General features: G+C 40.7%; 1 protein-coding gene across 1 annotated transcript in view; it reads left to right on the forward strand.

The window, feature by feature from the left end:
- The window catches only part of KCTD1 (potassium channel tetramerization domain containing 1), a 92,210-nt gene that overhangs the window by 27,634 nt on the left and 38,386 nt on the right, over positions 1 to 26,190 (forward strand). Inside the window, 1 exon segment of the mRNA XM_017859968.1 lies at positions 19,454 to 19,632. Within this exon segment, the coding sequence (XP_017715457.1) occupies positions 19,454 to 19,632 (179 nt within the window).

Here is a 26,190-nt window from a genome sequence, read left to right on the forward strand (position 1 = left end):
TCTTGATAGATCTTTAAGGAAAAATTTATTATTTCCTTACTGTGCCCGTAGCCCTGTAGGAGACACCTCATGCCCTCATTAAATCCCCAGACAGCCCTGTGAAGTAAATGTTCTTTTCTCCATTTATAAAAGAGGCAGTTTCTTAGGGAATCTTTTTTTAAGTCTTTGATGACTGCTACCTGGAAAATGGGTTGAACTGAGAGATGTTTGAGCTTTTGCAAAAAAGCATTTAAGAATATTGGCATATGCCCATAGTGGTGTTTTTAGGGAAGTGTTACAAGTCCACTGTAAGGATTAAATGAGATAGTGATGTCAAGGGTTGAGAATGGTGCCTAACACACAGCGGGCACCCCCAAATGCCAGCTGGCATTACTGTGATTAGCAGACCCGCAGGCTGTCACAACCAAAGCCCCTCAGTGATGATCCAGGCCAGCGCTCCACCCTTCAGGGCCCTGAGGTTCCCCCCATCTCCAGGGAGGACTTGGCCTGTCCCTGTCCTTCACTCCCGTTCCCCTAGCAGCTTTGCCTTCTGGGTTTTTATCTGCAGCTAAAATGTAAGCTTTCCTCTGTAAAGAAGAGGTTCCACAATGAACAGGTATGGGCACCCCACCGGTGGGGTTCTGCTGCCTCCTTTTTATAGCATGAGAAGGCTTAGCGACTTTGGGCAGCAGGTGTGTGCAGGAGCCTGGAGCCCAGCTCTCTGAACTTCCAGCCTTTAGGAAATTAAAACAGGGAGATGCCAGCCCAACGCTGAGATATTTTAATGCCATGCCAGTTCAAAGTGAGGACTCTTCTTACTATCTCAGTATCTCGGTATCTCCAGGCAAGCTGGAGGAGGAGTTTGTAGGCATGAATTGAAAGCTAATAATTTTCCAGCCTCTTGTTCGGGACATAGCAAACATTTTAGAGCTAAAATATGGAATCAGCCGACACCGTCTTTTAGCAGTTATTTTAATTTTGGGGTTTGGGGAGTTCTAATTTGTCAAATTTCCTCATCCCTTATCTTTCACATCACTTCAGAAATATGTGTGAATTAAGGTCAATTAGCATGTGTCGACATCCACCTCAAACTAAATCTCTAAATTATCTTCGTATAAATCTTGAAGAGGTAGTAATTTCAGCTTAAGTGGCAATTAAAAAGCAAGGATTATACTTAATAACCTCTGTGGGGGTACCTGAGGTCTTCTGTTGTAAAGTCTTGACAAATACTGTTAGTCATCAATAATTTAGGGGGATATCATCTGACTTCCATTTAGTTTTAACATGGTTATGAGGCTCCAGTTCTCTCTGGGGAGATGGCAGAAAGAAAATCGCGGGCACATGTGTGTGTGGACGCTGGTGGCTGTGCTTACCAGGTGCTTCTCAGCTGTGGCACTGAGGAAACCACTCAGTCGCCCTGAGCCTCAGTTTCCCTTTTCTCAGAAATGATCATGAACCAGATCTTTTCCAGTCCTGAATTCATTTGCTATTCATTATAAAAATGCTAATATGCAAAATCTATTTTAGAGCTACTAACTCAAATATAGTCCTGTGTTACGGGATTAACATTAATTTAGTTAACTGTATTGTCAGATTTGACATTGAGGACATATTCATGCTAATTAGAACAGGTACAGTGAATAGGCTCTCGCTTGAGCTGTCTCATTAAGACTGAACTGAATTGATTTTGATGCTTTCTTATAGATTTTTAAATTAAGAGTAACAAATGGCAGCAACTGGCTCTGAATATATAGACTTTTACCTAGAGCAGCCACAGTCCCTCTCTACAATTATTTTTTACATTTCAAATATGCTAATTTCTTACCTCCTCCCATCTTTCTCTTTATTCTTGTCCAACTGAATTATATTAGTACAACTGAATATATCTTTAGAGAGAGACGTGGTAATCACTGCTTAATTTGTTTAACATTTTAATACCCGTAGACCGAGTACATGAAACAGGATATCGAGTATGTTATTAGCAGATAAAATAATTCCAGTGATGGAATTTATTTTGAGTCTTAGTTTATATAAATGGTTGAGTGACTGTTAATATCAGGTCATCTCCTCTAAATGTTGATAAACAGGCCAGAACGTTAAGTGTCGTTATTATTAACTTCATTTCATTACTTCTACTTTAGGATTTTCATTAGATGACCAGAGCATTTTCAAATAACTTAGACTTAGAATATTTTTTAATTTGTCTCAACCAAACATGTTTCCATAAAATACTGGACTGACTTAGGAGCAAGAGGTTAATATTTTAGTATCGCACATATACCAGAGTCTCATCTTTTGCATATTTGCCATAGATAAGACAAACAGGAAGGAGGTATGTTCTGTACTTCTGAGGGCACTTTTTCATTTACATGAGGATTCTTTAAGCAGTGACTAAGACCATCATTAAAGTTAGGCATTTCTGAATACAGGTGAAAATCATCACTTGTGAGATTTAAGCATAAATGTAAAAGTCGGGCAAATTTTCATTTACCATGTCTTAATTGAGAATGTATATTTTAAAAGCTTTGAAAATATAATAAAAGCAGGAAAAATAATGAATTTACCATGTATTATTCTTGTAATTAATAATATCAGAAGTTCATTAGTACACATTATCAGCAGAAAAGATAATACTTGTAAAGTTTACATTTATAATAAAGTTTACTTTGTATAGCACAGTGTCCTGTGCAGTATAAAGTGTGTTGGGATTTCACAGTAAGTTCAGAATCACTGGGAAACAGAGGGAATAAGGAAATAAGGATGATTGGTGCAGTGGCTCATGCCTGTAATCCTAACACTTTGGGAGGCCGAAGTGGGAGGATCACTTGAGGCCAGGAGTTTGAGACCAGCCTGGACAACATAGCAAGAACTCATCTCTAAAAAATTTTGTTTTAATTTTTAAAAAAGGAATAAGGATGGTATGTGAGCAACATGTGTAGACTGGCATTTTGTAAGTATCCCTTAAAAAAATCATTAAATCTTTAATAATCGTTTGCAAAATTTTGAAAATCTTCATGAAAAATTATAGCGTTGGCTAGGCGCGGTGGCTCACATCTGTAATCCCAGCACTTCGGGAGGCCGAGGTGGGCAGATCACAAGGTCAGGAGTTCAAGACCAGCCTGACCAATGTGGTGAAACCCCATCTCTACTAAAAATACAAAAATTAGCCGGCATGGTAGTGTGCACCTGTAGTCCAGCTACTCAAGAGGCTGAGGCAGGAGAATCACTTGAACCCAAGAGGCGGACCCCGCCTGGGAGACAGAGAGACAGAGTGAGACTCCGTCTCAAAAAAAAAAAAATTATAGCTTTGCATTTTACAAATTAGTTTGTTTCCCTTTCTGCTTTTATTCTCCATACTAAAGTGTTTTCTAATATTTCATATGGTTATTGGAGAGAAGAAAAAGTTTATGTGAAGGAAGGTGAAAGATGCAGCCTCCCAAAGTGCTGGGATTACAGGCGTGAGCGACCACGCCCAGCCTCGAAACTCCCCTTTTTTTAAACCATCAGATTTCGTGAGACTTATTCAATATCACGAGAACAGCATGAGAAAGACCCGCCCCCATGATTCAGTTATCCCCCACCGGGTCCCTCCCACAACACGTGGGGCTTATGGGAGCTATAAGATGAGATTTGGGTGGGGGCACAGAGTCAAACCATATCAGCTGCCTTCTTGTCATTTTTAAAAACTGCAGTATTACCAGCACTCCTAATGTCCCGCTTCTCAGAGTGTGGGCTGATAACCCAGAGATTCCTCAGTGAGCACAGGCTGCCTAGTTCCTCCTGGTTACTGGAGATTTTACTGTGCAGGGTGACTGCATCAGTGTTTCTGTCCTGGGAAGTATTATGTGTTTACTTTATTTCCACAAAGTCTCTATCATCTTGTGAGTGTTTGATTTTCCTTTACTTGACATGTGTGCCTATTAACAGCATGAAATTGTGGGGTTTGTTTTTTCTTTTAATTGACATTTGGGCTGGGTAGGTAACAAATCAAAAAGCATTTGATGCCTGCTGTCCCAAGGGACAAATCACTACTGAGGTCACTTACTGGAAAGAGATCAGAGCACTCCATCATAGAGCCTTATCGGCTTGCTTTGTCATCTTCAGTACTGTGTATTCATTTTCTACCAAGTCCCAAAAATAAAAAAGGATTTCATGAAGTACTGTGGGGAGTTGATAGGAAAAGTAATTGGATGGTACTCACCACCTGATTTTATTCTGATTGCATCTGCAGGCTTTCAGCTGATGCCTGTGATCTTCTGTTCTACTTGCTATAACCGTTTATCTGTGAGCTCATTTCGTGGTGAACTTTCCATCAGGGCCAAGGATCTACCTGATTCTCTAAAAATCAGGCTTCAGCCCCAGGATCTTCAGGAGGAAGCCATACAGAGAGGGATCTTTCAGATTGGTTGGCGGGAGGACTGAAGCAAAATGCAGGACCTGGAGGACCCTTTAAACTCTTCTTACAAACGTCTCTCATGCAAAAGGGCCCACTTGCAGAGGGATCAAGTAAGTTCCTCCTGTGGGATAAACAAGATCTATAGGGAAGCACACAGGCATTAGCCTGACCTCCTGAATATGTAAGTAGACAGGAGGTTGAGAAAATGAGGAGGTGAAACTAGTCTGATCCCTTCTCCCTGACACACACCCCTGTTTTCCTGTCTCTCTCATCTCCTATATTTTCCTTTCCATCAGTTTCTTTCTCACTCCCTCTCATACCACTGTCCTTTCCTCACTTCCTGCTCCCCTTCCCTTTCTTCTAACTTCTTGGCCTCTTTAGAGCTGCTGTCTGTCCCTTTTCTGCTTCTTTGACCCTGACCCCTTTTCTTCTTAGACAAAATTGCATTTATCCGCTGTGTTCTCCCAGCCCTGTCATTGTCTTGGCATTATATACTATGTCTTTTGCTTTAAAAACCATCTAATGAAATTCAGCTGGCTCTTAACAATACCAAAGAAATTCTGTCGCCCATTTCACTTCCTTGGGCAGGAATGCTCTAGTGCAGTGCCGTCTGCTGCCATGGGCAAATGAAAGGCCTGTTTTCCGCTGGCCGTTGTGGCTCACGTCTGTAATCCTAGCACTTTGGGAGGCCAAGGCGGGTGGATCACTTGAGGCCAGGAATTCAAGACCAGCCTGGCCAACACAGTGAAATCCCATCTCTACTAAAAATACAAAAATTAGCCGGACTTGATGGCGCACACCTGTAATCCTAGCTACTCACTCGGGAGGCTGAGGCAGGAAAATCGTTTGAATTCAGGAAGTGGAGGTTGCAGTGAGCTGAGCAAGATCGTACCGTTGCACTCCAGCCTGGGTGACAGAGTGAGACTCCATCTCAAAAAAAAAAAGGAAAAAGAGGCCTGTTTTCAGAGTCTAAGCCCTAGTGGGTCAGACGCCACCAGATTGCCCCAGACATCTAAGATAGGAGGATGCAAGTTTAGATCCTGGAATATATTGTTTCTAACTTTTAAATCAACTACCTTGTTTGAACTTGAGCAACTAATCTAAATATTGCTGCCTCCGTGTGTTCCTTCTTTGCAAAAGATGGTATTGGCTTTCTCTGCTGCTTCCTCTGGACCTTACAAGGGTCATGGTTGTTCGTAAAGTCTTTGGAGTTCTGGGATCTCATAACTGACAGCTTCATGTGCATAAGGCACTATCTGGATACAAGGTACAATGGTTTTCTAATGCATTTCCATTTTTATAGGAAACTTTTCTTCCCAGTCAGGTTGATCTTTTAAAAGTTGGTTTGTTTTGTACTCTTGTTGGTTTTTATTTTAAGATATATCTCCAAGAACACAGATGTCTCCTTTACAGTGTGAAAATTGTAAAGAATAGCTCAATGCAATAAAATACTGAGGAGGATGATTGTTCACTGCTGTCTTTAGGGCTCATTCGAATGCCTGCTTCTTAATCTGTGCTTTCAGTGATATCTTCTCACCCATCTGCTCCTAAGCAGGAAGTTTCATCAACCACTGTCCTCTCCAAAATATTCCAAGAAACAAATCTCCTGTGCTAATACCAGGTCTGGCAGTTTAGCTGCAGGCACTGTTGGTCCAAATAGGACAAATGTAACTAAGAACTGGACAGCCCAACAGCAAGAAGAGAATTGGTCTATATTTTCTGAGGACAAATGAATGCCAGTGAATGCCAGATGTCACCTAGGTCCAGGAGGAGTGTTTCTGGCAAATCGCTAGGCCTGGAGCCTATCAACAGGACACATGACCCATTAGGTCTGAGTGTAAACGTGACACTACTTCTCTCAATATCTCTCTGCCTTTTCTTTCTTTCTTTCTTTTTTTTTTTTTTTTTTTTTTTTTTTTTTTTTTTTTTTTTTTTTTTGAGACAAGGTCTCACTGTGTTGCCTGGGCTGGGATGCAGTGGCATGATCATAGCTCACTGCAGCCTCGAACTCCTGGACTCAAGTAGTCCTCCTGTTTCATCCTCCTGAGTCACAGACTGTAGGCTGAGACCACCACGCCCAGCTAGTTTTTCAATCATTTTAGAGACACTGTCTCACTATGTTGCCCAGGCTGGTCTCGAACTCCTGGCCTCAAGCATCCCTCCTACTTCAGCCTCCAAGTCACTGGGATTGCAGGCATAAGCCACTGTGCTTGGCTCTCTCCTCCCCAATACCTTTAAAAATTTGTATTATCAAATATGTCTTTTGGAAAACTTGGCACTGATTCTGCTTACAAGAGATCGTTACTTTATTTTGAAAAAGCATCACTTTATATCATTGAGACAATTTTTTTTTTCTGTTCTACAGGGGAATCTCAAGCTGCTTTCAGACTGATATTCTAGAACAATGAAAGATATAAATAAGTAAATGATACTCCAATAAAATGACACTAAGTAAAGAATCTTTCCCAAGTAGGCATTTTGCTTATTAAGCACCATATTTTATTTGCTGCTTTCTCCTGCCAGTGGAGGCAAATAGAAAGCAGTAGTGATTAAAATGTAATCTTCCTGATCAGCTAGAGAAAATGGTGTGATTGTTAAGGAATCTCCCTGAGTTGGCTTTTTTTGCACTCATGCTTTTGGAATGCCTTTCATTTCATGACCAGTTCTCCTTTCTTTCAGAGGCATTTTGAATTCCAATTCTGACCTTCTAAAATGTTAGCTTTCTTAAGATATTTGAATCTCTATGGCTTATATTTTTTAAAAATGATAGACTAGTAAAAATTCAGAACTGGAAAGAGCATTATAGAGCATCTGGTCCGACTGCATAGATTATAAATGGGAAAGCTGAAGTGAGGGAGAAAAGAATTTGCCAAGGCCACATAGCTCATTGGTGACATGGCTTAGGCTAAAACTTGGTCTCTAGGTTGTTGCATCCTCGGGAAAACGTTCTGAGTTTAGGTCCCTTACTCCTTGTCAACACTGTTAGAAGTGCCACAAATAGTTTGCTCTTTAAAAGATTAGTAATTGGGGCAAAAGTTAGAAGTGTGATCTTTGTAATGTGGAATTACTAAATATAGGTATGTCTTATTTAAAAATAATACACCCTGGATTTATAAAACCCAGAGAAGTGCATTCTTTGGGGTATTTAAGTATTATTTAGTTCTCAAAGTATTTCAGACATAATTTGATTGAAAAAAAAATTTTCGGCCCACTACAGCCCCCACCTCCCTGGTTCAAGTGATTCTCTTGACTCAGCCTCCCGAGTAGCTAGGACTACAGGCATACACCACCACACGTGGCTAATTTTTGTATTTTTAGTAGAGATGGGATTTCACCATGTTGTCAAGGCTGGTCTTGAACTCCTGGCCTTAAGTGATCCACCTGCCTTGGCCTCCCAAAGTGCTGAGATTCCAGACATGAGCCACCACATCTGGCCAAAACATTTTTATTTACGTGGGGTCTCTTGTCATCAGGGATTCCCTGTGCATATGACTAATTCTCACATTAAACTTACAGACGCCCTGAGGAGTTCATTTCCACAGTGTCCTAGCCTGGCACCAAACAGAGCAACCAGCCAACATTTTCTAAATGAATGAACACATGAGGAAATGAACTTTTTATGAACACATTTATTATATAGAGTAAGTCATGTACGTATAAACCTGTGTATTTTAACTTTTCTTTTTTTAATACAAAAATGTCAAGCAAATGGGCACTTAAGAATCTCAGAGGAGGCCAGGCACGGTGGCCCATGCCTGTAATCTTAGCACTTTAAGAGGCCGAGGCAGGCAGATTGCCTGAGCTCAGGAGTTCGAAACCAGCCTGGGCAACACGGTAAAACCCTGTCTCTACTAAAATACAAAAAATTAGCTGGGCGTGGTGGCAGGCACCTGTAATCCCAGCTACTTGGGAGGCTGAGGCAAAAGAATTGCTTGAACCCAGGAGGCAGAGGTTGCAGTGAGCCGAGATCGCGCCACTGCACTCCAGCCTGGGCAACAGAGTGAGACTGCATCTCCACAAAAAAGAATCTTGGAGGAGATTCCCAGAGACTCAATTCAAATTAAAAGGAGCACATTTAGCTTAGGATACTCTGCTGAATGAGGACTTTCTATGACCACATCCAAGAAGTTAGTAAGTTTATGATTTATGTAGAGGCCAATATGTCCTGCTAAATGCACATGGAACTGAGAGTTAGGGGAGTGAATAAAGTGCCAATTTTCCGTGGTAGGGGAGGTGTCCACTTCCTGGGCCAGCTGGTCCCCGCCTTCTCTGTGATCACTGACCCTCCTTCTAAGCCTCCAGCCAGTATGTTCACCCCCAAACACAGACAGGGTGAAAGGAACAAGGCAAATCTCTCCCTCCTCCAGGGAATGCCAGAGCATGTATAGCCTAGTAATAAGAGAGTGGCAACCTTATCTGGGTACACAATGGCTAGCATGTAAAATATCACAGTAAATTTATTACTAGATAATTATAGGCTAAGCCACTTGACCTCAGAGTCAACTTCCTTCTCTGAAATGGTGATAATACCTAACATTGTGCAGAGGTTTCTGATTTCAGACTTGAAGGCCCTCTCTACGTGTTAGATGTTGTTTCATTGCCAACATTTGCTGTCGTTCGCATCTTCCCCCTACAAGAGCGTGTGCAGGGCAGGGCGACTTCAGGAAACACAGGCAGTGCACTTGGATAGCTTTGATCATTTTGCTCTTGCCGTGTTTTAGAGCTGGGAGTGGAGGGATCTGGGAGAGGGAGTAGATGACTAGATAGACCCTGAGAGTGTGGGAACCATAGGCGACTGACCCTGTCTTTCAGGATCAAATGAAATCGTCTTGTGTGTCAGCTGAATACAAGCTTCCTTGACCTGAAGCCTATTTAATACTCAGTTCCACGCATTTCCTCCCTGGCAAGAAAATTAAGGAAAGGGAAGTATTATCCCAAAGTTTAGTTCCATTCCTGTATTTCTTCATTCTGGCCTCTTAAAATGTCAAAATCCCTATTATGAAGGTAAAATATAGCAGTGTGTCAACAGTATGTACTAAATGATTTGATGGGGCCATTGAGCGCTATTTTTTTTCCATTTTTAAAATTCAATACTAGTAAATATTCAACTCTGTATAGCATAAATAAAAGCAACTAAAAATTTTTGCCTGTAGCATCATCACCCGGTCCTAATGCCTACTAATATTTTGGTGCATTTAATGCTAGAATTTTTTATTGTATTTGCAAAAATGGCCTTTCCCTATAGAACTATTATTACTGAGGCTGCTCTGTCACTTTTAATGCTATGTTTTAGCTTTTTAAAAGTGAATAGTATCTATAGTTGAGCTGTCGAATGTATTTAAATTATTCTCTAGTGTTTTAAGTGTATTTAAAAATATGTAAGAAATCTATTTTTTTTTTTTTGAGACGGAGTCTTGCTCTGTTGCCCAGGCTGGAGTGCAGTGGCTGGATCTCAGCTCACTGCAAGCTCCGCCTCCCGGGTTCACGCTATTCTCCTGCCTCAGCCTCCGGAGTAGCTGGGACTACAGGCTCCCGCCACCTCGCCCGGCTAGTTTTTTTGTATTTTTTAGTAGAGACAGGGTTTCACCGTGTTAGCCAGGATGGTCTCGATCTCCTGACCTCGTGATCCGCCCGTCTCAGCCTCCCAAAGTGCTGGGATTACAGGCTTGAGAAGAAATCTATTTTAAAAATTAATTCGGCTATAAGAAACTTGCAAAATTCTATTCAGATATTATTTTTCTCAAGTTCATTTTCTTTTTGAACTAAAAGCAGAGAAATGTTGGCCAATAGTCATTCTTTTCATGGCCTCAGCTTGGTAATCTAATAAGGGAGCTTCTCAGATACATATTTCACTATGAAAAAGAAAAAAAAAAGGCATGTTGAGGACACTCACTCTGTATCTGGCAGACAGACTGTGCAGTGAAATAGATAAACAGCAGTAACGCCTTGTCCTGCCCCACAGTAAGAAGGGTAACATTTTACCACTTCAGATTAGGAAAGAACTGCAGATTAATTTAACACAGTCCCTGGTCATTTTGAAACGACTTTGAAGCACCCTAGTTTTAATTTGTTTTTAATTCTGTGAAATTACAATTTTAATCTGAAAAGAAAAAGCAGTACAGCTCAAGTAACATTTCATGAGCCTGTTGTAATGATTTCATTCTCTACTTCCTTTCATACACTTTGTCCGAGGCACATAATTAGCATCTTGTCCCATTTCCTTTTTAGTTGTGTGCACCCCACAATGCAATACTGTGTTACACCAATGCAAAGCACTGCCTTTGTGTTGGGCCTTGCCGCTCAGTGACCTTAAAGAAGTTCCCTGTACTTCTCACTAGGTCCATAGAAGGCTTGTCTGTCTGTCCATCTGGCTTGTCACATTTCACTTTATTTGTGCTCAGAGGAAAGAAATAAGCTTCATTTTTTCCTTCTAAATGCCAGACACTCTGTTAGATGTCTTCCCAAACACGGTCTCATCTGCCATCTTTGCCCCTCTGTCGGGTAGGGCGATTTATTCTCGTCTTAGAGATGAGGATACTGGAGTTAGATCAGTTTGGTAACTTCTCAGAGATTGCACAGGGCAGGCAGCTGAGTTCAAACCAGGTCTTCAGATTCCGAAGGAACAGGGCTCTTTCTCCTGTACCCTTACTTAGGGTGCCCTGTATATGTGACTTTTCCAGCTATATGGAGTTTTGAAAATTGTCTTAACTTGGAAAATGTTTTCCTTTACTGTTTTGGGATGGAAATTTTATTCAATATATTATATACTTTCCAATCTAATTTCATCTGAGGTTTGATCTTTGGATGACTTAATTTTAGGTGATTTTAGCAAGTAGCTACTGTCCTGTGAGCTAGAAAACCAATAATCCCACTTCTTATAATGATTAAGAATAAGTAACACAAAGAAATGATAAATGGTTGAAGTGATGGATAGCCTAATTACTCTGATTTGAGCATTGTATACATATATGGGATTAACACTCTGTACCTCATAAATATGTACAATTAAGTGTCAATTAAAAATAAAATTTTAAAAAATTTTATTACATTCTTAAAAAAGAGTAAGTAGTCTCTATGAATTTGAAGGGGGCTCTTACGAATAAAGTGACTAGAAAGCTTGACATCAAATTTGGATACTCAGAAGACTCTTTTGGGCTAATTCTTTGCTGTTTCCCAAATGGTCAAGATTGACAGAAACTGTTCTCTAAATAAATTATGCATACAGTACTCATCAATTTTGAATCACTGCTGCGTTTTGTTTTGTTTTGTTTTGTTTTACTTAAGTGAAATTACCAGAAAGATTATTTTCTTTCTCTTCAGGCTCATTCTGCTATTTAGTTAAAGTCAATAGAGAACATAGAGTTTGGCAGGTGATAGGTGCCCAATAAATAGCACTTGAATGAATGAAGAGACCAGTGAGGCCTCTTTCAAAATACATTGACGTTGTGGTTGAGAGTCTTGCTATACAATTAAGTAGCTATGGTCAGTAAAGTAATGTTTTCTTATAAGAACCTGTATTGAGAGTCCAATGATTATGTCATTCTTGAAACAACACTACCAAGGCAACTACAGATTTCCGTCCCAGGAAGCAAGATCCTTGCCTAAGACACTTTTGATTACCCTTGTCAGACTATCAGAGTTAATCAGAACATTCCCATATCCAAGTATGCCATATAATACAGATGGTGTGTGTGTGTGTGTGTGTGTGTGTGTGTGTGTGTGTGAAAGAGAGAGAGGGAGAGAGAGAGAAATATATTTAAATCGAGGTTGAAATTTGTGGAAAAGTTATGATCTGTATTAAATTCTTTCACTGCTCTACTGAATGTTATGAATTAAAATGTCAGAGAATATGGGTATTTTACCACTGACATGCTTTTCTGGAGCTATCACTAAGAAGCCTGTTTCTTTCTCCAGTGAAGGAGGTAATATGGTCAAACTCAATAGTGAAACGTGACATAAGACAGGGACATACATTCTTAACAAATAAAGTCATTAAAACTTTCAGTTTAAACTTCAGCTCATTTGTTCAAGGCAGTACCCCTAGGGCTCCTGTTTGAACAGCACACAGCTAGGTTGGAAGGCAGATTTGTCATTTGCTTCTTTTGAAAGATGCCTGAAGTCAAATCCCTTGAAGGATTCTACTACCAAAAGAATCATTGCTCCTCTGTTGGGTAGGTGAGATGGATGATGAAGCTGTGGGAAGGAGGTAGGAAATGGAAATGTTAAAGATGCACTGATCAGCACGCCTGGAAAATCTGTACAGGACAGATATGGGAAAGGAGGAATTAGAAATAGAATTCCTAAGGGCTGGTTGATGTCAGAGTATATTTTAGTCAGATTTGGTGAATTCTGTCAAAGGAAATAATAAGCACTTTTTTTGGCTTTTAAAAAAGTGTTATTTCACAGAAATTTAAGTATTTCCACAGTAAAGTGTTCTAATTGGAGGATTTTTTCCCAAGATTATTTTCAGTTTATCTTATTTTTATTTAATAGAACTTAAAGTGAACGAATCCTCCGTGTGCATATGTATACAACTGTGTCACCACTCAGATCAAGATGTGCAGCTTTGCTGGTCACTCCCTCTTCCAGCCACAAAGGTGGCCGTTGTTCTGATCTTTGTCATCGTCCTGCCTGCCTGTCACTTCATGTGAATACAATCATACAGTATGTGCCCTTGTGTTCCTGACACCTTTTCTTCAGTGCTCTACCAAATCTATAGGGCATCATTCTTTTTTTAAAAAAAGTATAATGTCAGTAAAGAAGGGAGAAATACTGTTAGAAAGGGAGAGGGAAATGAATGTGTGTGTGAGGGGTCATAAGGCATTTGATCGCTTGAGGCCAGGAGTTCAAGACCAGCCCAGATAAACATAGTGAGTTCCCATCTCTACAAAAAAAGAAAAAAAAATTTTTTTTTAATTAGCCAAGTGTAGTGGCACATACCTGTAGTCCCACCTACTTGGGAAAATGAGGCAGGAGAATCGCTTGACCCCAGGAGCTCAAGGCTTCAGTGAGCCCTGATAGCACCACTCCATTCCAGCCTTGGCAACAGAGTGAGACCCTGTCTCTAAGAAATAAGAATAAATTGTATTCAGTTCTAAAATACCGCTGCTTCTCCATCACAGGAGTGGGAAATTCAAGTTGGTCATGATTTGGGCTTCCAAATATTAAGAAAAATTCTAGCAAAGTTTACTTCTACCCAAAGTTACTACACTGTCCAAAATAATAGCAACTAGCCACAGGTAGCTATCTAAATTAAAATTTATTTATTATTATTTTTTTTTTGAGACAGAGTTTTGCTCTGTTGCCTAGCCTGGAGTACGGTGGTGCAATCTTGGCTCAATGAAACCTCCATCTCCCACGTTCAAGCAATTCTCCTGCCTCAGCCTCCTGAGTAGCTGGGATTACAGGCACCTGCCACCACACCCGGCTAATTTTTGTATTTTTAACAGAGATGAGGTTTTGCCATGTTGGCCAGGCTGAGCTCAAACTCCTGACCTCAGGTGGTCTGCCCGCCTTGGCCTCCCAAAGTGCTGCAATTACAGGCGTGAGCCACCACGGCTGGCCTAAATTAAAATTTAAATTAACTAAAATAAAATTAAAGATTCAGTCTCACTATGACACCCACTTGTGGCTAGTGGTGACCGTATTGAACTGTGTAGGTCCAGAGCATCTCCTCCACTACGGAAAGTTCTATGGACAGCTCTGTTTAGAATGTGGGGTCTTCGCTCCCTACCTTTCTACCTCTTCTTCTCCAGACACAAGGGTGTTATTATGGTGGGCTTCATTTATTTTTTCATTGTAAATTATCATTTAATTCTGTGGTTCTCAGACCACAGATCACCATACAAACTTCTGCCTCCCGCATTATCCCTCAACCTGGGAGAAAAAAATAAGTGGTTGCGACACTATGCTGAGCTTTTAATTTCTGGAAGGTACCATGCACTCTCCCACTTTGGAGCCTTGGGAATACCACGTGGGACTCTCCTTCCAACCTTCCGGTGTTTGTTAACTTCTCAGTTCTCAGTCTCTAGGGATCCTTCCCCATCCTTCCAGCCCCCAACTCTGGGTTAAATGTCCCCTCCATCAGCTGCCATAGTAGCCCGGCCTTCCTCTGTCCTGATTGTAGTCGCATGTTTCATGGGCTCTCTTCTACTGAACAGCAGGACTGGTGAGGCCAGAGACCAGCCTGTTTTGTTTACTCTTGTTCACTTATCATTTGGAACAATGCCTGGCACTCAAGAGATGTTAATAAATGTCATGGGCTGGGCTCAGTGGCTCACACCTATAATCTCAGCACTTTGGGAGGCCAAAGCGGGCTGATCGCCTGAGCTCAAGAGTTGGAGACCAGCCTGGGCAACATGGCGAAACCCCATTTATACTAAAAACATGAAAAAAATAAATTAGCCAAGTGTGGTGGTGCACTCCTGTAGTCCCAGCTACTTAGGAAGCTGAGGCGTGAAAATTGCTTGAACCTGGGAGGCGGAAGCTGCACCAAACTGAGATCATGCCACTGCACTCCAGCCTGAGTGACAGAGGTGAGACCCTGTCTCAAAATAATAATAATAATAAAATGTCATGGTCCAGGCCTGGTGGCTCATTCCTGTAATTCCAGCACTTTGGGAGGCCTAGGTGGGAAGATCAGTTGAGGCCAGGAGTTTAAGACCAGCCTGAGCAACATAGCAAGACCCTGTGTCTACAAAAAAATGTTTTTAGTTGGCCAGGTGTGGTGGTGCACACCTGTAGACCTAGCTACTGGGCAGACTGAGACGAGAAGATCACTTGAACCCAGGAGCTCAAGGCTGTAGTGAGCTATGATTGTGTCACTGCACTCCAGCCTGGGCAAGAGAGTGAAACCCTGTCTCTAAAAAATAAAAATAAGTAAAAATGTTTTGAAGGAGAGAACAATGGGCTGCACAGGGGAGGAGCAGTAATCAAGTAGCTTCGTGTTAGGACAGGGTTTGTCTCCCGGATTCTTCCTCTGTATTCCGGAGGGAGTTTTGGCACAGAGCGCTCTGCCTGAGCAATGCGCAGAAATCGAAATAGTCTTCAGCACTCTGAGTTGCTTCTTCAGCAGTGTGACGGCGCATCCAAGTCACTTGCACTCTTTCTGGTTAAAGGTTATGGTTTTCCTTTCTCTAGAAGAAATCCTGAAAGACATACACAAACTAAGATGATGATGGGAAGGTAGAGCTGAGTACGATGATGGAACAACAGAAGGCCCTGCTGCATCTCAGCGGGTAGCCATGCTTGGCATCCCTGGCCAAGGCCCCCCAAGCCAAACAACCTCGCAGGGAAGCAGCTGTGTAACAGGAAGCGTTCCTTATCAAGACAGGTGGCAGAAATCCCACTTCAAACTCGCTTTACAAATACAGAAATTTATTTTCCCAAGTCACAGGAAATCTAGAGGTGGGAGGCTGAGAGATGGCTGATGCAGTGTGTCAACAATGTCAGCGAGGACCTGGCTTCCTTCCAGCTCTCAGCTCTGCCATCCTGGGCATTGGCTTCATCCTTAAACTGGCAGGGAGATGGCAGCTGCAGGTAGCAGCGTCCCATCCTGGACTTCAGTGTCCATCTGGGCAAAGTTGAGAAAGTGTCAGCTCCAGCTACTGGCCAAGGAAAGAGGTTGCCACAACTGTGTTAGATGAAGCATCTGGAGTCAATGGGATAGATATTGAGCATCAACTCCAGCGTCTATTACAAGTGCCCAGACTCTCAGCCCCAAATATCCTCCCCCAATACCAGTCTGAGGATTTTAAAAGTTCTTATATATCAGGTACAGTGGCTCACACCTGTAATCCCAGTGACTTGGGAGGCTGAAGCAGAAGGATTGCTTGAGGGCAGGAGTTCGAGGCCAGCCTGGGCTACACAGTGAGACCCCTGTCTCTAAAAACGTCAAAAATAAAAAATTAGGCCTGATGTGGTGGCTCATGCCTGTAATCCTAACACTTTGGAGGCCGAGGCAGAAGGATCACTTTGAGCTCACAAGTTCAAGACCAGTCTGGGCAACATGGCAAAAACCTGTCTCTACTAAAAATATAAAAATTAGCTGGGCATTAGTGGCCTGTGCCTGTAGTGTCAGCTACTCAGGAGGCTGAGGCTGGAGAATCACTTGAGCCTGGGAAGTGGAGGTTGCAATGAACTGAAATGGCGCCAGCCTGGATGACAGAGTGAGATACTATCTCAGTAATAATAATAATAGCCAGGTGTGGTGGCACGTACCTGTAGTACCAGTTACTTAGGAAGCTGAGGTAGGGGGATCGCTTGATCCCAGAAGTTTGAGGCTGCAGTGAGCAGCTTTGATCACACCACTGCACTCCAGCGTGGGCAACAGAGAGAGACTGTCTCTTAAAAAAAAGTTCTTACAATCTGCCCCATATGGAAAATACCAAGTGAAATGAAAAGCCCTCACTGTGTTAACTAATATCAGTTAATGCCTTAGAAATGAGCATAGCCAGAGCAACCCTGCAGAAAGAGGAGAACATCCAGGATGGGGAGAGCGCCTAGGAGAACCAAGAGGGCTCACCAAAGGAGGGCAGTTCTAATCCTTGCCCTTAAGGGTCAGTCCCCACCCCACCCCACCCCCACCCTGAGCTGAAGAAACACTGGTTTAATTTTAAATTTAGCAAATATCCATTGCATTTATGACTTACAATGTAAATGGTATATATTCTGAGAAATCCGGAATGCTTCAACTGATCAGTTACGCTTTCATTTTTTTCTCTTTCTATATAGACCTGGCAGTGTTAGAGCCGTGCTGAATGAGGTCACAGTCTAACGACAATATTAACCCTGCAAATCTGTTCATTTTCGCCTGAGCACCCTCAGGCACGATAGAGAATGTGTCCAATTGAAAAACTATTACAGACTGTGCCGCACTGTGATGGGCTAAAATGTAACAGGGAGGGAGGTGTGCGTGTGCCTGTGTGTGTGCGCGCATGTGTGTGTGTGTGTCTGTCCCAGGGAATCATTTTCTAAAAGGAAGTCAGTATGTATCTGTTAAAAGTGGAGGTTGTATGATAGCATTTTTAAAGGAAAAATGTGTTTTCTGTCATCTAGATTTTAAAATGCTACTTTTAGTATTTCTGAACCTTACCTGTTTTATATTTACTACCAACTGTCTTGGTTTTTAAATTTTTTTCCAATACCCAATACCCCTTTAACTCTCCTTCTGTGTGTGTTACAAACATCCTGTTGTGTTTTTCAATATCTATTTTGCGTTGTTAAAAATATCTGGAAACATATAAAGAATAATGTAGTAAACACCCTTGAGCCGACCAGCCGATTTAAGAACTAAAACATTAACTCTTTTTCTATAACTGCTTCTAGGCTGTGTTAATTCAGCATGTAGAAACACATAACACAGATGGTAAACATTTTGTGTAAAGGCCCAGTCACCACCCCATTCACAGTAGATGTTGAGTTTCAGAAAGCATGTGCATTCACAGTCTTGCTTGGACATGTGGTTAATGCTAAGTGGTCTAACAGTTGTGCCCTAGGTAACTCCTGAAGCTGTTCCAGATCATAAAATCTATGATGTTTTGCAAATTTATATTTTATCATGCTGCGTTTTATGCAGAAAAACTAGATGACTTCCCCTTTGTGGTCTCCATCAAAGGCATTTTTCAAAATCCCTGGCTTTGCCATACATTGTGCCTTATCCCTGGCTTTGCCATACATTGTGCCTTATCCCTGGCTTTGCCATACATTGTTTGCATGTTTGAAAACAATCTTTGGCTAAATTATAAATCGGAGAGTATACGTGTGTCATTGGTATTACAGAATTCGTGCATAAATGCTATTTTAGCTTATTATTCAGTTAGATACTCTAAATGTTTGACCCCTTCATTGAATACCAGAGACCTATCTTTACTTGTCTGTGGTTTGGGCTCTAATTTAAAAGCAAACAACCATGTTTTGATAGCATTTGAAATATTTATATTGTATCCATGGAAAGGATGTAATAATTTATTTTCTCAAGAGTATAGTTTCTGCCCGGGTGAGGTGGTTCACGCCTGTAATCCTAGCACTTTGGGAGGCTGAGATGAGCAGGTCGCCTGAGCCCAGGAGGTCAAGATCAGCATGGGTGACATGGAGAAACCCTGTTTCTACAACAAACATAAAAATTAGCTGGGCGTAGTGGTGGGTGCCTGTAGTCCCAGCTACTAGGGAGGCTGAGGCGGGAGGATTGCTTGAGCCTAGGAGGTTGAGGCTGCAATGAACCATGATCACACCACTGCACTCCAGCCTGGGGACCCTGTCTCAAAAAAAAAAAAAAAAAGGTACATTTTCTTAAACATGTTCTTGCTGCCAGCAGGTGATATCCTCATTCTGGTCTGTTTGCTCACATTGCACCTTCGCTTGTGCGACCGTGCATCAACATCTGCCTCAGTTACACTTTGGGAACTTGATTTCTTCAAGAAGCAGGCATACAGAAGAGCAGTTCGCTTGTGGTCCATGAGCAGGCACATATTTATCATTTGAGGGTATATTCTGTTAACTGATAAATTTGTGGTACGTCTTTGCGAGGTTGCTTTGAGTATGTGAGCTGATGGCTAGACCAGTATGCTCTCTTTTTCCTGATTTGAAAAAGAAAAGTTTAAGAAAACATTTTGTAGAACACAGGTGTCAGAGGTCTGTTTTTATTCCAAGTGCATAGCAATGAGGAAGTTTTCAAAGAGAGGGCTAACCCATATGCATTTTATTTAGATATGTATTGTTTGAAGTGTTTGATTGTTGTTTTATTTGGAATGAATAGACTTTTCATATCATACTAGTTGCAATTTGTCCATTGATAAATGCAAGAATTTGTTAGTATAATAAGCCTTCATAGTCCTCAGAGTTACTTGAAGTGAACATTAGTTCAGCTCCTTATTTCTGAGCATGTGAAGATTTCCTTTTCTTTAATACAGAATTTGTTTCTCTGATACTCATTATAACAAAAGCAAGAGCTTGCCGGATTTTCAGGTTTTATTACTGAATGAGTATCGTTAATCACTTGTTCATTCCTTATGCTATATGTATTTCCTATCTTTCTGCTGTAAAGAGAAAAAGTGTCTAAACTTGCTTATCTCTCTGTAGGACAGTCGGCCCAATATGTCAAGACCTCTGATCACTAGATCCCCTGCATCTCCACTGAACAACCAAGGCATCCCTACTCCAGCACAGCTCACAAAATCCAATGCGCCTGTCCACATTGATGTGGGCGGCCACATGTACACCAGCAGCCTGGCCACCCTCACCAAATACCCTGAATCCAGGTAATCTGAAAAACTGAAAAATCAGACTCTGACGTGCATGTATTTGATAACCTAACTGTTTTTCCTTTGACCAGCATAGCAGCATAGCCTCGTGGAGGCAGGGGGCAGGACGTGAAAGTGCTGCGTGAGCCACCCTGCTGCCTAGGCTGGACGTCTTGGACAATGGCTGGACGTCTTCAAATAAGGATTGGACCCGCAGCTTAGTCGAGTCCATGTAAAAATGTCACAGGAGAATGGAATACTGTGATATTTTGCTCTACAATGTTATTCATAATTCTCAATGTAGTACAAAAAAGATGGTGATTTCTCCCCAACACCTTTGTTCCTTCCTTCTTTAAAAACATGCTTTCTTATAGGTTCTGATAATTTTATAGGAGATGAGTTGGTTCATCAACTTGTGAACTAGAAAAAAAAAAAGAGATTCTCAGCAGTGAGGCATTATATTTAGATCTGTATGCAAAAACCCAAGAAGCCAAAATAGTATAGTTTTAAAAAAATGAAGGGCCATGGAACTTAGGAACTTAAGGTAGATAAATAAATATACAAATTGTTTAAAGACAGAGGGTGATTTACAAATAGGCAGTATACATTTATGTTTATGACTTATCTCCTCCCATGCCCCTGCCCACCCATTTCTTTATTATTATTATTATTATGATTTTGGAGCCAGGGTCTTGTTCTGTCGTCCAGGCTGGAGTGCAGTGGTGCAAACATGGCTCATTGCAACCTTGACCTTCTGGGCTTAAGTGACCCTTCCACCTCAGCCTTCCCAGGAGCTGAGACCATAGGTGCATGCCCCCATGCCTACCTAAGTTTTTTTTGTTATTTTTTGTAGAGACAGGGACAGACTATGTTGCCTAGGCTGGTCTTAAACTCCTGGCCTCAGCAATTCTTCCATCTCAGCCTCCGAAAGTGCTGGGACTATAGGTGTGAGCCACTGCACCTAGCTAATTTTTTAAATTTTTTGTAGAGATGGGGTTGCACTATGTTGCCTAGACTGGTCTGGAACTCCTGGCCTCAGGCAATTCTTCTACCTTGGCCGTGGCCAAAGTGCTGGGATTATAGGTGTGAGCCACTACACCTGGCCCCAACCACCCATTTCTGAAGGAGTTTCAAAGAAATAATTTCCTTTCTACCCTGGGACAGCCTTCCTGGCTCTGCCCTAGATTTGGGGGCTATGCCCAGATCCTGTAAGGGAAGTTTTTTTGCTGGTGGATAGGGGAGGAGGCATGCACTCGTGTAGGGTAATATCAGGAAACAGGGTGGTTCTCTGTTTCTGATGACAGGAACTGGAAACATACTCCTTGAGCTTCAGAAGGGCACATTTTTAAGTATCTTATGAAGTGACAGATAACAGCTTACAGTCTAAGTAGACAGCACTGACATCAAAGTCACTGTCACCTTGCATACTACATGAGGGCCGACTTTTTTGTTTTTTGTTTTAAAATCTCACTCCATTACTTGATAATTTATGAAAGAATGTGAAGGTTGGAAAGAAGATGAAATGTTTTCTCTCTTAATTTCCAGATTTAATTTCTACAATAGAAATGCTTTAAATAAAATAGATTTCCATTGTTCAGTTATCCAAAAGACTATATACTTTAAAATGAAATGATCATATTAGTCATCTATTACTGTTGTTTAGTCCCTATCTTCCCTAAGGATATTGGAATAGGGACTACAAAAACTCATTTTATAATAATGGCTTTATTTTTCAAGTATTTTGTTATATAAGTGGTGTTCTTTTTGAAAATGCCTATTTCCGTTCCTTCCAACCCTCTGTTAACACCACCATCAACTACAGAAAATCACAGCTGCCTCTTTAAATGAACACTTAATTCTAGGGTTTAAGTCACAAAATGCATATTAAGAGACAAAAAGCAAACCTTAAACTGTAGCAAGATTTACTGGTCTGATCTGATGGCCTTTTGCTTCAGTTTTTTTAAATTAAACCTTGAGACAGGAGGGAAGTTAATAAAAACTACATTTTCTGTGACTTAATCAATTGGTTTTCTTCTATGTTCGTTGTAACTGGGTGGGTCTCCTTCCACTGACTCATTCCCCCCAGGGTTTAGCCCCTAGGAAGCTCCCTGGTATCACTTGGTCGGCTGGCCAAAGTAGAAGATAGAGGGAGAGAGGCTCTATTCATTCAGTTCCTATCTCTCAAATAATTTGTTACTTTCATCATTCTGTCGCTATATATTATGAGGTAAAGACTTCATATAGTGTCCCATTTGGAGATTCTTTTTCAGTCCATCTTTCCATGGATATTTCTAAGAGTCTACTTTTGTTCCTTCTTATCCACACCCTGAAACATGCATCAAATAGCATGGATCTCATCACTGTCTTTACCTGCGCTGTGTCATACAGTAGTCAGTAGCCACGTACAGCTATTGAGCGCTTTAAATATGGCCAATCCAAATTGAAATATCGTCTAAGTGTGAAATATACACTGATTTTTAAAGACTTAGTACCAAAAAAAGTAAACTCATAATTTTTATATTGATTTCATGTTGGAATGATAATATGTTGAGTTAAATAAAACATATTATTAAAATTAATTTCACTCATTTCTTTTGATTTTTTAATGTGGCTACTAGAAAATGTAAAATTACATGTATCTTGCTTTTTATTTCTGTTGGACAGCGCTGAACCATGAAACAGATGTTTTATAAAAGCATCTCACTAAACCTACCCCTCCCCAACCTGATACTGAAATACATCAAAAGTGAATGTCTCTTTCACCAATGTAATTAGAAAAGATAGAATTGTTGATCTTCCTTTCCTAGACTTTCCCTCTGCTTTCTGTCACCAGTGAGTCCTAGTATCATGGGAGCAACAGCAAAAATAATTTGTGATTCATTAGTTCTAGGATTGGATGCTGGCAAATGGCTAACAGTTCTTTGGCTATGGAAAGGTCTAATTTCTGAACACCTGTCGTCTCTCATGTAAAATAGGCACAAATAGGTCTTCTTGCAAGGTTATTGGGAGGATTAACTGTGATTATGAAAAGCACACCATGGCCCTGTGCCCAACACATAATATTGTCTTCATACTTAATCTTCTGCCAAACCCAGGAATTGTTTCTTTTCAAACTGCCTTTCAAATTCCAAATATTTTCCATTTCTTGCTTTCCTAGCCATGGAAACAGCTTTACATCTGGATTCTTGCCTGGATGACTCCCATCTTGGGGGACTCCTGGCCTGCACCTTCTCCTTCTTTATCTTAAATACCCAAGCCGGTCACAAGTTCCGAGACATCCTTATCATTAGGAGATATCTTTAAGAATTTGTCAAGACTCTTTGAAACAAGCCTTACAAAGTAACCTCTGTTTCAGCTGCTAATACCTAAAGCAAATGACACTGCTCAGGTAACACTGGTTTTGCTGTTGAATTGACCCCCGGGTATTGCTTTGTTTCCTCTTGGGTTTTGGGGGGCATATTTCTGTAGGCAATTAAATGTTCATTTCAAAGCAACATCCAATTTAATGGGACCCATACGCAAATTTTAGTAATCAAAGATACAGAGAACTAGTTCTTCATGCTTTTCCCATAGGCATCAGGTGCTCCTTCCAATTACTGGGAAAATCTCTTGCATATTATTAACCTCTCTTGGATAAATCCAAGGACATTAGGTTGCCCATGGCCATGGAATCACAAATAACTCCAACTAGTTTTGTAGATTCTGGGGTGCTTCAAACCCTTCCTACCCTATGGGACCATTCTCTGCTCCACCCTCTTGGATTCCCTGGTTCCACTCTCACCTACCTCTTCCTTAGTGTCACCCAGAGGATAGGAGGGCTTTTTCTAAGATTTCAAGGGAAAGACTTGTAGTTTAAAAATACTAATTTGTATGTAACAAGTGACCATAAAAGATGTAATATTATCTTTCTACAATTTCAGAGGTCCTGAAAAGAACCTTTACTCCATTTTGAAATGTTGTAGGTGTTTTTAAAATTCTGTCTCTACTTAACCTACCCTCTTGGCTAAAGAGCACCCTTAGAACTTTGTCCCCCAAAAGTAGTATGGTGGACTATATAGCTAAACATTAGAAGCACCTGGGAAGCATTAAAAAGCTATGCAAGGCCCTGCTCCAGACCAATAAATAGGAACCTCTGCAATTTTCCAAAGAGGTCTTGATTCTCACCATCTGGCTCTGAATGGCACCAAGATGTATGATCCCTTCTAGAGAATGTGGGCCTCTTCCTCAATGAATATTTCATGTATCTCATAATGGCTATTTCACCAAAAGAAAATAGCTTTCAATCTTCATTTCTCTAATTACCAAGGTTACCAGTGGTTCCAGTGTGTGTGTGTGTGTGTGTGTGTGCATGTGCGTGCGTGCTTTTTTTTTAGCTTGTAAACCCTGAGTAATGATTCAGTGAGTAAATTGACTTTTACACCTCAAGGTTAACCACTTATGTTGTTATTCATTTTCATCAGCAGGTGTTTTTTTAGCTAAAGGGACTAAAGTTTTCAAATTAACTGAAGTATTACATATATCAGTAATGTACTTTGTCTTAACCAATGTGTATGTAAGATGCAAAACAGCTCTTTAGGAAGTGTTTCTGAGACAGAGGTTAATCTCCACCATCTCAGTGGTAAACACTCATTCCTTTCAGAGGATCATAAGAGTCTCCAATTCTCACTGCCATTTTGAATTGTAATTCCCAAGAAAAACACCCAATTCAGATCTGCAATAATTTCACTTTAAATAAGTATTTTTTAAGTCAAGAAAAATAGATCACCTTCAAAAAAGGATTATAAATGGACAAAGAAGATAGAACATATTTTATTTAATAGTTTGTTAGCTTGATTTGTAGCTTGTAAATATCTAGAAGGATGCAAAGTAGACCCTCCACTCGCACTGTTGCCCTGGACCCTGAAAATTTTGAGGACAGACCTGATTATATCTTAGTCAAAAATCCAAGGTACCCTTTATTAACATCATTGGCAATAAAATATCTAGGTAACTAAGTAATTTTTCATAAGTAATTAATATTGGCACCATATTATATGGCCTCTTTAAGATCTGCTGTTGACACTGAAATACCCTCTTAGCCACATGCATAATATTGAAAATACATTCTATTTCTGCTTTAAGAGAAGACACAAGTCTGATTTCAAAGTTAGGTCTATTCATTCTCTACTATCACCTCCAACAAAAACAATCTTAATAGCAGCTGTATTGATGGTTATTCAGATGTGGATAACCATTTTTAAAACCAAGAAGTAGACTGATACTACTAATTCATTGAACCTATCAAGTAGTAATAAGACAGGGGTCTTAGCTAAAAGCACTGATTGTCAACCAGTGACCTGGAGGTAAAAGGTGAGATCTCATGTTTCAGTCCCCTGAGCCATCCAACCTGACTGCTTGACAAAGCTTTTGTATATTTTAAACCCAGTACATGAGTTAACTCCCACATAAGTAGATTATGTTAAATTGGTCTCTTCTAAATAGCAGTAGAGTTACTAAGCACGCTGGCATATGTAGGTAATTGCAAAACACAAGAGATTCTACTTTCAGCCTTGCAGCCGACACCCATGGCCACCCAGGGGTGTGTGTATTTGGAGCTTTAGGATGGAGATGCCAAACATGTGTGCCCTGCCAGCAGCAATCCAGCTTTTGGCGTGCGTCACTCTCGGATGTGTTAGCCATTACCGGATTGCTTATGTGGAGCTACACCAAAAGGAAAATCAGACAACTGCAACACTAAGGGACTGGTGCATACGTTCAGAGGATAATTGCATTCAAATATTTGGCTTTCTGTGTAATTGTTGTATGCCAGCCTAGGGAGTTTGCTGTAATCCTGTATTAGGTTGGGGATTCTGTGCCGTCACTTTTTATGACTTTACAGTTCCAGTTTTAACACTACAGTTCCTAGACCTGGGTCCAGCAGCCTCATCGTGCAGGCCATTGTTTTAGGATCTCAACAGAAATGCCAAAAAAAAAAAAAGCATTCAATACATTCACTGCACTTGCTTTCGGAATCACTGCATGGCATTGAATAGAGATCTTTTTATTATAACCTGCTCTCTACATCCACATGCTTTATAATTCAGTGTCAATAGCAAATGTAAAAGTCACAGAATAGGTATTAGGGATTTTTAGATGAGTTGAAATCAACCTTCACTATATAGTCTCGGCACAGATGGAAAGAGAGCATATCCCTGCTGCTATGAAAAGTCTTAAGGAAACGCATAAAATGATGAACAGTTTTGATTGGTAAGATGGCTTAATCTTTAAAAAAAGAAAAAAGAAAGTTAGTTTATGGAGGAACTTAAAAGGGGGGAAAGCACCTGGCAAATGAAAAATGGAAAGTTTCTCCAGGGTAATAGAAGAAATTTTCCTCTTCTCTCTCTCTTCTTTTCATCTTACAATATTGCTTTTCCAAAATTGCTCCTCAGTTATATAGGTAAAGAGTAAATGAGATGGTTGGCTTCAAATGACTTTAAAAAAAAAAGAAACTGGATTTTATGTTTCGTACTGAAAAGCCAGTCCTTCAGTAACTTACCCTGCACAACTGCTAGATTCAGCAAACTTCCTTTGCCACTA

This window comes from Rhinopithecus bieti, unplaced genomic scaffold (assembly GCF_001698545.2).
Source record: "Rhinopithecus bieti isolate Rb0 unplaced genomic scaffold, ASM169854v2 scaffold_51907, whole genome shotgun sequence".
Classification (NCBI taxonomy): Eukaryota; Metazoa; Chordata; class Mammalia; order Primates; family Cercopithecidae; genus Rhinopithecus; species Rhinopithecus bieti.